General features: G+C 36.3%; 1 protein-coding gene across 1 annotated transcript; it reads left to right on the forward strand.

The window, feature by feature from the left end:
* Positions 1 to 11335: 11335 nt before the first annotated feature.
* BDZ99DRAFT_464700 (uncharacterized protein) lies at positions 11336 to 11499 on the forward strand (the record flags this gene model as incomplete). The annotated part of the gene is made up of 1 exon (XM_033720382.1): positions 11336 to 11499. A coding segment is annotated over one exon (164 nt), but the record flags the coding sequence as incomplete, so codon positions are not given.
* Between the last annotated feature and the right edge of the window lie 2296 nt (positions 11500 to 13795).

Raw genomic sequence — 13795 nt, forward strand, 5'->3', positions numbered from 1 at the left:
CTACCTAAACCCCTAGTATTTTTAGGTCTATTATAGGGCCTTTAGTAAAGCTCTATATATTAACTATAGCTTTTATATTAATAGACTTATAGGCTTTTATAAAGTATATTAGGTAGTATTTATTTAGCGTAAAAACTGCTCTATACTTTCTTACCTACTCTATATACCGGTTATGCGCCTGTTTAATAGCCCTATAGTTTTCTTCTATACTTTTGCTATATATAAAAATATTTATATTATTAATAAACCTATAGGCTATTATATTACTGCGCTATAGTATTAGTAGAAGCGTGCTAGCAAAGAAAAAGAAGAGTATTAGTAATAGGAAGAAGCCCTGTAGTATTCCTATAGTAACTATAATAGGTTCCGCTATAAAGTTTTTAATAGTAAGTCTTATAGTGCAGTTCTATAGAAAGAACCTTATAAACCTAACTATTTACTCCGGCACTTATTAAATCTATAGGTTATATATTATATATTTATATAATATACAGTTAAGCGCCCCTAATATATCTAGGCTAAAAAGTAATACTATAAGCTATAGGTTTCCTTTCTATATAGTATAGATTTATTTAGTAAAAAGCTTAAGTACTGTCTATATTAAATATTCTAGTTATACCCCTATTTAACTAAGTGGAAGTATATTTTTTTCTTCCGCAATTTTCGATAGCTGCATAGCTATAATTTATTTAAATAGCTTACCTATTATTTCTAGCAGGGCGATTAGCCTATAGGCTTTTGCCGTTATATAGAACGCTTTCTAGGGCTTATATAGTACTACTATAATAGAATCTTTAAACGGCTAAGAATAGTATTCTTTATATAGGTATTTTATAAAAAACTAAGCTAGTATAGGCGCTAGCTATATTTCGCACTTTTTAAAAAACCTGTTAGTAATTCCTATAATACCTAGGGCTTTATTTAGGGTAGTTCCTATTAGCGCTAAAAGGATATCCTTAATTATAATATCTAGCGTAGTGTTATATAGTTCCGGGTATTAGAACCCTTTTAGGTTAAATAAGTCTATATTAGCTAGAGGCGGAAAGAACTACTCCGCTAGTATATATACTTTTATTTTATTATCTATATATAAAGTAGGGTTTTTAGGTTTTAAAAAAAAGGGAAATTAAGGCAGAAGTTTTAATTCCTTACTAGCTATATAGCCCTAATTAGCTAGCTTTTATATACTTTTTAAGTTTTTTATTACTTTCTCTACTATATAGTGCTACGCTTTAGTGCTCTCCTTTTATATAGTTTTCTTTTTATAGTTATACTAGATATAGTATAATATCTAGTCCTTTATAAATCGCGATAAGCACTATATTCTATACGCTTTCCTAGTTTTATATATTTCCTCTAAGTATTTTTCTAACTATACCGGCGATACCTATTTTAATAGCCTTATAATAGGCACTATAGCAGTAATTATAGCCTGTATATATTTATAGAAAAGGCGTGCAAATTTATTAAGGTCCTCCTCCGTGTTTTAAAAGTTATTCTAGTTATCTAGCTTATTTAGCTAGGTTTAGAGGTGCTCCTGCGCCTTTTTTTAGTTAGTATTTTTCTATAGCTAATATTATAGCTATTCTACTACGCTTAGTAGGGTAATATTAAACTCTATATATATAGGGCGGTAATCTAAATTACAGTTCTATTCCTTTTATATTATATAGAAAGTAGTTTATTTTATTAGCTATTCTATTATAAATATAAGGTTAATTATAGACTATAATATTTTTCTTACCTATATTTCTATACTTTTCTCTATAGCTAGGTCTATTCCTACTTCTATTATAATATAGATAAGCTCCTCCGCTTACTTCTCTATATTTATTACTTATATTCCTTTTTATAATAGGTAATATAGGTTTATATTACCTATAAAAATATACTCCGCGTTGTTATTATTTAGTAGTAAAGGTAGTGCGGCTATAATTCCGTTTAGTTTCGGGTTATAAATATTATAAATTTAGATATCCTTTCTACTAGTATAGAGAAAAAGGGTAATAAGGTCCGGTAAATAGTGCTCTACTAACTACTAGTTAATATTAAGGTTCTTATTAATATATATATATATTTTTATATATAGGCTTCCTTTATATAAAAGGTAATAGAACTTTATATAGAGTATTATATACTTTTATTACTATATATTTTTCTATAGCTTTTATATTACTAGCACTAGCAGTTAAGGCTAGGCTTTCTCCGCTTTTTCTAGGAACTTTCTCTAGGTTTTACGGCTTTTATTAATATTATACTATATAATAGTAAGTATACTAGGTTATTCTAATATTAAACTATATCTATAGTATCTGCGGTATTTACTATACCTATTTCGGCGCGTAGTTACTAGCTTATATTATTTTCCTATAAGGACAGCACTTAGGTAATAGTTTTAAGTTATAAAAGTTTATCTATATCTCCGTATATTATTAATTAAGTTAACTAGGTTAAAGGCTATAAGAATAGTAATATAAAGCGAGAAGTATTGTTACAACCCGTAATACGAACAACCCGAGCGCAGCCGCACTCGAGGAGACAAGCAAGCAGATAAGGCTGATTTCGCAGAACCAAGTCACGGGACCAAGAGGGTCACGTGTAGGACGCATAGGGATCCTGGATTCCCCCACGGACTGCTGGTGGATGGGAACGATCTAAGAATAGGACATCACGAGGACAGGGTCACGTGATGGCTCGAGAGGCTCGAGGCTGCGAGCTAGGAGAGCAGCTCGAGGGGCTCGAGGCTGCGAGCTAGGAGAGCAGCTCGAGGGGCTCGAGGCCACGAGCCATACGAGCAAGAGGTTTCTTAGGACGGAGCTTTCATATAAAGGGACGCTCCTTTGCATAGATAGGAACCTCGTGTTCAACTCAAGACTTTAATATTACCTATTGGAAGTAACAACCCCGTCTTGAACCTTGATTGATTATTGCCTCACCTTTTAAAGACTATTGCACCCCGACGACAACTTGCCTATACCCTGCCTTAGTGTGAGACACTTAGAAGGTATAGAAGAGACAACCCGTTACACTTTAAACACCGCCATATTAAAGGAGTCGCATACGAACGATTAATTAAGATGGCCCCACTAACCCCTTCGGGTAGCACGACTGCTGGACCAACCCTGACTATAACCGAGGTAGCAACACGCATGCAGGCGTTGCTTACAAGAATACAAACACTAGAAGAAGCTAGCAACACTAAGGATAAAGAGATTACGGCCCTACAGGGAAATCTCCAGACCGTCCAAGGGGAGCTTACCACTACTAAGATAGTTAGCCACAGAGGCTACAAGATGAACAAGCCCGAAGAGTTTACTGGGGAGAGAGGAGCTTTGCGAGCGTTCATAACGCAGATGCGGCTATACCTGCGCACGAACTAAAGCAACCTTGAATTTGAATTGGACAAGGTCTGTATAGCAGCCACCTTCTTAAAAAAAGAAGTGTTTAACTGGTTTAACCCGATGCTTACAGACTGGCTCGGCAACGCCGACGCAGACGATCGGAAACCAGAAACCAACGTTATGTTTAGCGACTACGGATACTTCGAGTCAGCACTTCAGATGACCTTCGGAGACACCGACAAGGAACGGACAGCGGAACAGAAAATAGCAGTTCTGAAGCAGAAAGGCTCGACCAACCGCTATACTTCAGAATTTATGCAAATCGCGTCCAAGCTATTATAGGAAGATAAGGCTCTGCAAGCACAGTACTACAGAGGTTTTAAAGAAGATATTAAGAATAAAATTGCATAAGGCGAGAGGCCTCTAACACTCTATAAACTTAAGGAAATGGCAATATAAATCGACAGTCGACAGCATAAGCGACGACTAGAACGGGCAGACAAAAGAGGACTTCGTTCTTACGCCCAACTAGCTAGACCAAAGCCAAGAGTAACTAATCGCGACTACGGAGATTGTATAGAGATTGATATTGCAAAACAATATAACAACTAGAAGGGTAAACCAATTACTAATAAAGAGAGGCAAGAAAGAAAATGCAACAGCGTGTGCCTATTATGCGGAGAACAGGGACACTTTGCGAATAAGTGCTCCAGGAACACCTAAACAGCAGCAGTTATAATAAAGCCGAATATAGACCGCCACAATTCCATGTTATAGACCGCGTGCTATAATAATAACTGCTTTACCTATTAGTTAGATAAATAGGCAACAGGGTACTATTTAATACAGAAGGCAAAGGGATATACCATTGCTATAATAAGAAACAAAGAGTACGACAGCGACCCTATAGACGACTACTACGCCGACGTAGAAGTTAAGAGTATAGAGATTAACTACCTGTTAGAGACGGATAAGGCGTTCTAGATAATTAAACCGCGATTAGAACCCTAAACCAACGTACCCGAGCTACTAAACAACAGCGAGGCTAAGTTACTGGACACGGAAATATAGGTTAATAGAGTTGTAGCCACGTACAAATAAAGCGCAAGAGAAATTCTTGCACGCCTTAACGGAGGACGAGAAGCGCAAGAAGCTGAAAACGCCACAGCGGGCGCAGAACCCAGAGCACCAGCTAGTTACCAATTCCTAAGAGCTATAGGAAGAGTTACCGGACAACTTGTTAAGGAAGAAAGTGCGAAAATAGCCGCCACCCGTCCAACGACAACCGCTATTAACGCAGAAACACGCGCAAGGTTGGACATACTGGAAGGCAAGAGCATAAATATCTGGAATAAACTAAACAACAAATCACCTGTTAAGGATAGTAAGGAATACTATAATAGTAACAAAGACTAAAAACTAGAAGACTAGTCTAGTAATAAAGAAATTAGCATCGGGCTAGAGCAAGAACTGCTAAAGCTATATAGAAGATAAACTAAGATTAAGATCTATAGAGCTTTACACCCTATTAGGGAAATAGGCGTCTATAATAAGGAAGATAAATAGTTGGATAGAAACCACCTACTTTATAGATAGATATCTTAGGTATTATATATTAAGGATAAATGCGACGAGCATATAATATATAAGAAATATTAAGGATAGTACCTATATCGGATAAAATATTATATTATTATATAACTAGTACTGTTTAAGGAAACAGAGCACTATATTATAGGTAAGAAAGACGAACTTATAGAAGTAGCTACTATAGTTGCGGACCCTTAGTACCTAATAGAATATAGGAAAGGTAAAAACTAGCGGATATACTACTAGGACTTATATCTGGTATATTATAAAACAAAATATATAAACTATTAGCTATAAAAATAGCTAAAAAACAAGCAGGCGCTTAAGTAATAGGACGGCCAGAGCAGCTAAGAACAAGGTCCTACGGAGCAGCTAAAGGCAAAGGAACGCAAACCGCGACTATCGCCACTCTAGTGGGAAAAGCCTATATTGCAGAAAAAAAAAGGAACCCGGCAACGCAGCCTAACTCTATTCCTATTTAGAACTATAGACATGTAATCCTATCGGTTAAAATTAGTAGGAACCCGGCGAGAGCACTACTAGATAGTGGCGCGCAAGGAAATTTTATATTCTATAACTTTATTAGAAGAAACCGGATCTTTTAGTAATAGAAAAACAGACCCTATAGACTATATATAGTAGATAGCACACCTATATAATACGGCAACGGACAGGTAACTATAGAAACTCGACTAGGCGTTATATAGATTAAAAAATACAGAGAAACTATTAGTATAGATATAACCGATACAGCAAGATATAATATAATCTTAGGTATACTATAGCTAAAGCAGTATAACCCCTAAGTTAACTAGAAGTCTAGTAAAGTAAGGATTTAATCGGAAAGCGAACTAAAAGGCACCCTGTGCTAGGATAAGCCTAAGTAAAAATAAGATGTTAATATAGATACCTTAAAAAGTAAAAAAGCCTAAAAAGAAAACAGGGCAGCGAGCTAATAGTAGCCTAAACCCCTAAGCAGCCGGCAGCTAGCCAAGGCAGTAAAAGCACTAGTTATACTAGAAGAATATAATAAATTTAAAGAAATCTTTATAGAAAAGGTTTAGAATATATTACTAAAGCACTAACCTTAGGATTACTATATTCCCCTAGTACTAGGCGAATAACCGCAGTTTAGACTAATTTACTTACTAGCCTAGAGCGAGCTAGAAGTGCTAGAAGAATACCTAAAAAAGAACCTAAAGTAAGGATTTATTAGACTATTAGAATTGCCCGCAGGTTACCCTATAATATTTATCCCGAAACTAAATAGTAAGCTACGCCTTTATATAGACTATAGATAACTAAATAAAATTATAATTAAAAACTGCTATCTATTACCTTTAATTTCTAAACTTAAAAACTAACTATATAAAGCTAAGTACTTTATAAAAATAGACCTACGTAAAGGGTACTATTTAATTAGGATAAGAGAAGGAGAAGAGTGGAAAATAGCTTTTAGAACTTAATACGGACACTTTAAGTATATAGTAATACTATTCGGGCTTACTAATACGCTAGTAATATTCTAGGTAGTAGTTAACTTAGCGTTAAAAGGCTACCTAAATTGGTTTATAGTAGTATACCTTAATAATATCCTTATATACTTAGAAACGCTAAGTAAATATAAAATACACGTATAGAAGGTACTTAAAAAACTTAGAAAATATAACCTTATAGTAAACCCGGATAAATACGAGTTCTATAAATAAAAAGTCGGATTCCTAGAATATATTATTAGTCTAGGACAGATTAAAATAGAAAAAGGCAAAGTATCCTCTATCTAAGAATAGCTAAAACCCGCGAATTTAAAGGAACTATAGTTATTCCTAGGGTTAGCTAATTACTATAGGCAGTTTATTAAGGGTTACTCGAAAATTATAGAGCTACTAATAGGACTTACTAGAAAGGATATTAAATATAGATAGACCCTAAACGTGCAGAGTGTATTTAATAAACTAAAAGCACGGTTTGCTTTAAAACCAGTGTTAGCAATCTTTAATCCACAGAAACTAGTTACTATTAAAAGTAATATATTAGATAAAGTATTAGGAGCAATACTTAACTAACTAAATAAATAAGGGAAGTTATATCCTATAGTGTTCTACTTATAGAAGCTAAGCCTAGCTAAGCTAAACTATAATATTTATAATAAGGAACTGCTAGCTATAGTAGAAGTATTTAGTTAGTAAAAAGTTTACCTTAAAAAAGCAGTATATATAATATAGGTGTATATAGACTATAAAAATCTAATATACTTTACTATAACTAAGGAGTTAAACAGAAGATAAGTAAAATAGTTAGAAAAACTAGAAACCTTCGATTTTAGGATTATATACCGAAAGGGATCTAAAAACGCTTATATAAACGCACTTAGCAGAAGGCTAGACTATATAGAAGGAGCCGGAAAGACCAGGTAATCTATACTTAGGGAAAAAAGCCTAGGAACCCTTAAATTTAACTATATACAAGCAGTAGCTACTTATAGGTCCAAGGATAATAAATAGTATAAATAAATTAAGGCAGTATAAAAGGTAGACTAAAAAAGCTAGGATTTAGCAGGTTATAACTGGCAAAGTTTGCGCCTAGAACCTATAAACTAAGAATATAGAGAAATCTAGGATAGTATTATTACTTTATAGAATAAAATATTTATACCTAGGACCTTATAAGAAAAGCTTATTAAGGAATTCTATAGTATACCAGTATATAGGCACTAGGAAGTGGAAAAAACACGGGAAAAAATTGTAAGGATATTCTATTTCCCTAGACTTCGGAAACTAATAGAGAAAATTATATACAGATGCGAATACGTAAAAAATAAGTCGGTATAATATATACTATATAAACTAATAAAAAGTCCCTTTATACCGGAAAAGGTATAGAAATCTATTATATAGGACTTTATAGTTAAGCTACTACAGTCTATTAAACCTATAACAGGTATAAAGTATAACGTAATATTAGTAGTTATAAATAAACTAACTAAATATGCATACTTTATCCCTTACTAAAAAGTATTAATAGCAGAAAATCTAGCCTACGCTTTCTTAAAGTATATTATTAGCAATTACAGGCTACTCTAGAAGATAATTTCAGACTAAAATAAGCTTTTTATATTAAAATTCTGGCAGACCCTTACTATATAACTAGGAACAAAGCATAAGCTTTCCACAGCATTTTACCCTTAAACGGACGGATAAACGGAAAGGCTTAATTAGACTTTAGAATAGTACCTATAATACTATATTAATTATAGGCAGGATAATTAGGTATTGCTACTACTAATAGCCTAGTTCGCCTATAATAGTGTATCTATAGAATTAATAAAGGTATTACCCTTTTTTATAAACTATAGTTTTAATCTAGAGGTGTATTAAAAACCCTAACTCGACAGTATAAGGGCCTAGAGGGCACTGCTATTAGTTGAAAATATTAAAGAGCTATAAAGGCAGCTCTTAATAGATATCTAATTCCTAACGCTAAGGTTAGCAAGATATTATAACCAACACCGGAGTGTTGCACTAACCTTTAAGAGGGGAGATAAAGTCTACCTACTCCGCAAAAATATTAAAATAAAACGACTAAGCACGAAGTTAGACTATATTAAGATTGGACTATTCGAAATACAGGACGTTATCAGCCCAGTAAACTATAAGCTTAGGCTACCCAACAGGATAAAAATACACCCGGTCTTCCACGTATTGCTACTGGAACCCGCACCACCGAACGCCAAGCTAGAAAACGACATAGAAGTCGACGACGATAATGAATATGAGGTTGAGCAAATCCTGGATTCCCGACAGCACGGTTAGCAAATAGAGTACCTGATCAAGTGGAAAGGATACGGCACCTCCGAGAACACATGGGAACCGGTCAAGAGTTTGGCGAACTGTCAGGAACTCCTGTGGCAGTTTCACCGCCAGAATCCGGAACAGCCCAGAAAGACGGCGACAACGCACCGTCCAACCAGGAAGGATCAAAGGAACCCGAAGAAGGAATGCCACTGCCACATGATCAGAATGCATGGCAATGGGACAGACGGCTGGCAGTGCCCAGCACACCCAGGAAGAAAGAAGGATACCCGACAGTTCTCGAGGCAGAAGGCAAGCCTTCCTGCTCGACACGCTCTCGTTCTTTCTGCTCAGCCTCCTTCCGATCATCTTCCTCGAGCTCTTCCAGAGTTTCAAAACCACGACGCATCATCTCTTCACCACGCTTGCGCAGCAACTCTTTCTGAGAATCCAGGCGATCCAGCTTCGCCATGGCCGCTTTCAGAGTCGCGCGAGTCTCCGACTCCTCGCGACGAAGTTTGTCCTCTTCACGGGCCAGTTTCCGCCCTGAGAGGGTTAGACAGAACACAGTTGCAGACGACAGTGGAATGCGACAGCTTACAGGCAGCTGCTGAGATGCCAGCGACATCACAGTTCGATTGTTGCGCCCGAACGCAGGCGGCACAACGATCCGAGTCAGATGTAGAAACCACACATGACAAGCCCCGAGACTTGCACCGGGAACAAGGCATGACTTTCAAACCAAACGCGTCAATACGGTCAGCAAGCACGAGACAGCTTTCTCGTTTCCTGGCTTTCAAGGCGTTGGACATTGTGAAGGAAGAAACAGAGTGGCACGATGACGGCCCAACAGATGGGGCATCGCCAGCTACTTATCCGAGACCCCACCACGGAAATACTTTCGGGCCGAAAGCCTTGGAAGGGGGAGCGAGTGTTACAACCCGTAATATAAACAACCCAAGCGCAGAGGCACTCGCAGAGACAAGCAAGCAGATAAGACTAATAACACAGAACCAAGTCACGGGACCAAGAGGGTCACGTGTAGGACGCATAGGGATCCTGGATTCCCCCACGGACTGCTGGTGGATGGGAACGATCTAAGAATAGGACATCACGAGGACAGGGTCACGTGATGGCTCGAGAGGCTCGAGGCTGCGAGCTAGGAGAGCAGCTCGAGGGGCTCGAGGCTGCGAGCTAGGAGAGCAGCTCGAGGGGCTCGAGGCCACGAGCCATACGAGCAAGAGGTTTCTTAGGACGGAGCTTTCATATAAAGGGACGCTCCTTTGCATAGATAGGAACCTCGTGTTCAACTCAAGACTTTAATATTACCTATTGGAAGTAACAACCCCGTCTTAAACCTTAATTGATTATTGCCTCACCTTTTAAAGACTATTGCACCCCGACAACGACTTGCCTATACCCTGCCTTAGTGTAAGACACTTAGAAGGTATAGAAGAAACGACCCGTTACAAGTATATAGTATCTAAAAAGGTATTAAATAGGAAGATTACTACGTTAAATAAGCAGTCTATATTATTCTGTTAATTTTCGGCTAGCTTAGGTTCTTATTAGGATACTTAAATATCTTCGGTTGTCCTACTTTTTTTAGTGCTGTTAGCGCTGGCCTTAGTTCTATACTACCTTTATATATATTATTATTAGCAGCTTTTTTCTTCCTAAACTAGGTTAAAGTTATATATACCCCTAGCGGGGCCTAGCGCGTATATAAGCTCGGCCCTTTATTAGTATTATATTAGTATAGTATTACCTACCTTTTTAATATAGCCTATAGCTAGGCCCCTTTTTTTATACTATATTCGGCACTATATACCGGGTAGTTTTTTTTATAGTTAGTGCACTTTTTAGTATCTATTGCTATATATTATTTTATATTATATTCCCCTATATATACTATATATTAGATGTTCTTTTTATAGTATTTTATAATATACCTATAGCTCTAGTATCTAAAGCACTATATAGCTATAAAGCCTGCTTTATATTTTAAGGCTATTAGTAATTATCTACTTATTATAAATCTTTTTATAATAGCTTTATCTACTATTACTTTTATACGCATACTAGTAATAATTAAGCTAGTGTATCGGCCTAGGTCCTCTCGCGCAGCTTTAATACCCTTTTTATTCTTTTATATTATTTTCTTAATAACTAGGCCTAGGTTAATTATCGCGTTAGCTCTAATAATATTATTTTTAAGTATTTAGCTTTTTAGGTTTAAGTTCTTAGGTACTTTATACACCTCTATTAGCACTATAGGCAGTTATATATATACTGTTTTACCTAGCACCTATACCTATTCCCTTTTCTTAAGTAGTGCTTTTTTTATAGCCTTATCCGCAATATATACCTTAACGTCTCCACTCTATAGCTTTTTTATACCGCTAATTTTTATTATATCCGGTGGTCCGGCTGCTTAAAGCTTCTAGGTAATAGTTATATTTATATCTACTGCAGTTATAGTTCGCTCGTTGTTATCCTTAATATAGATGGTGATTTTATAGATATTTATAGGTTGCCCTGCATACTGCCCATTTCCTGCTGCCTTCCTGTATTGCGCAGCTATGCCGCTTAGCATAGCTAATAGTGTTGTGCCTGCTGCTGCTGCTGCTGCGGCATACGTCTTCCTGTGCGTTGACAACGCGTGTACCTCCTTTTTCGTGTCCTCCATCATCTTTATCAGCTTTTTCCATGGTGTCTGCCGTAGGTCGTTCGCGGTATCCGAGAGGCCGAACAGGACGCGTCCTGCAAAGTTGTAGAGGGTTTGGACAATCGCATTTATCTCGAGGGATTGGATTGGCTTATTCCGCAGGAGGTCTTGTATGCCGTGTGCTTCGTTGACGAGGTCTTGGACGTCCTGGTGGACGTTCTTGATGGGCTTCGGGTTTTGGTGTTGGTTTTGGCGTTGTTGTTGTTGTTGTTGATGCTGTTGCTGGGGCGGCTGCGCGTTAGGGGTCGCAATTCGCGGTGTACCTACCGCGACGCCGCCGGCACTACTCGTAGGGCTTTGAGGCTGCGTACAATTGTTCGCAGGGCCTTGGATAGCCCCTAGGGGCCCTCCTTGGGTTGTATTTCCAAGATGCTGTGGGGTCGATTGCATCGTGTTCTTAATTACGGCTATATATAATATAAGTAATTATATTATACTAATTTATATAGCCTTATATATAAGCTTATATACGGCTTTATATATAGTATTATATATAGCCTTATATATAGTATTATATACGGCCTTATATATAAGCTTATATATAGCTTTATATATAAGCTTACGTACGGCCTTATATATAGTATTATATACGGCCTCGCGTATAGTATTATATATAGAAAAACGTAAAGGTAAATACCTAAAGAAAGCTCTAGGCTTTTTAAGCTAATTAGAAGGTAGTAAAGCGCTAAAAAAAGGGGGTATACGTTTATAAATTAAAGGGTATATAATTAGTAGTCTTTTTATATATATATTATTTATTCTATACTTATTATTATTATTATTTTATTATTATTTTATTCTATTAAGCTATTATAAATCCTATTAAAGTTTATATAGCTGCGCTATTTAGGCTTATTTATAAGGGAAAACCGTTTGCTGCCTTATAGTATTCGGATAAAAACCTTGCTTTCTATAGTATATAACGCTATACGTTTATAGTTATTATATATATTTACTAGAATTATATAGCAGCTTTATAAGCTTTATTATAAAGTAAGCTATTTTAATATATTCTTCTAAATTTATCCAGGTTTAGGGGTTTTAGGTTTTAGGGCTATACTAATTCCGGGTATTTAGTAAGGTTCGGGGTTAGTATAAAGGTATACGCGTAATTAACTATATATATATACCCCTTTTAAAGGCGTAAAAAAAAGAGAAGAAAAGGGAATAAAAGCTTATATTAGAAAGTAGTATAGAGCGGAGTACGGTTAGATTCTATACTTATAGCAACTTTTACTTATATTATAATACTAGGTTAAATTTAATATATTTCTATTAAAATAACTATTTCTAATACTTTATTATATACTATTTTTTATTCTTTTATAGCTTATATTATATAGTAAGTAAGTAAAAAATATTAAAGGGTTTAGTAATTATTACTTAAATACTTTAAAACTTATAAAATCTATTCCGCTAATATATAGCTTTTCTATAGCTTATTAAGTTATAAAGAACTTTTATTTTCTAAGTAAATTATTTTTATTTAAATTTAGTTAGCCGGTTAAGATTATATACTAAACGTTAAGAAGATTTTACTATTTATTAAAAGTATAGAAAGTTAGGCTATAGATATAGCCTGTTCCTTAGTTCGTATAGCTATAATTTATAAATAGAGCTTTAAGTTTATTATAGGAAGTAAGGCTAAATTAAAAAAAATTAACTAGCTTTTTAAAAAGCTTTAAAATAGGGCGTTAGTACTAGTACACCCTTTAATTAGTAGCCGCACACCCCCTTTCTAGTAAACGTATACCCCCCCTTCTATCTAATCCTCTAATTGGCTTAAAGTACTTCTCTAAGGCCTCCGTGCCGTAGGCGTAGCCGTATATAAGGCTGTATAAACTCTCTATTTTATTATATATTCTATCCGTTTCCTGTATTCTATATACAGCTGTGCGTAAGTAAGGCCGTACGTATATAGGCTATATATATAGCTATACGTAGGCTGTGCAGCCTACCCGTTTTATCGTGCATTCTTTCCGTTTCCTGAAGTATATATAGGCTGTTATATTGCTACCTACGTGCCTACGTGCCTAGGAGCATGCCAAAACAATTAAAACCTCACCTTATTACGGCTCCTCCGCATCAAACCTGGCCCCCCTACATCGCCGCCGCCCCCTCCTGGCTATCCTAATCGGTACCATACCTTTTGAATCACTTTTGCCTTAGTCTTGTCCGGTTTGCTGCGGTATTTCACCAAGCCGTAGCCCTGCGCTGAGGCGTGCGCTTGCAGAGCAATATGCGCTTCCTCTGCCGTAGCGTAGTAGTCTAGCCGTGGCGGCAGGAGGGCCATGGTGAGAGGTGAAGGGGGTGTATTGTGGAGGTGGAGGATGAGGATGTGATTG

This window comes from Mytilinidion resinicola, assembly GCF_010093595.1.
Source record: "Mytilinidion resinicola strain CBS 304.34 unplaced genomic scaffold BDZ99scaffold_13, whole genome shotgun sequence".
NCBI lineage: Eukaryota > Fungi > Ascomycota > Dothideomycetes > Mytilinidiales > Mytilinidiaceae > Mytilinidion > Mytilinidion resinicola.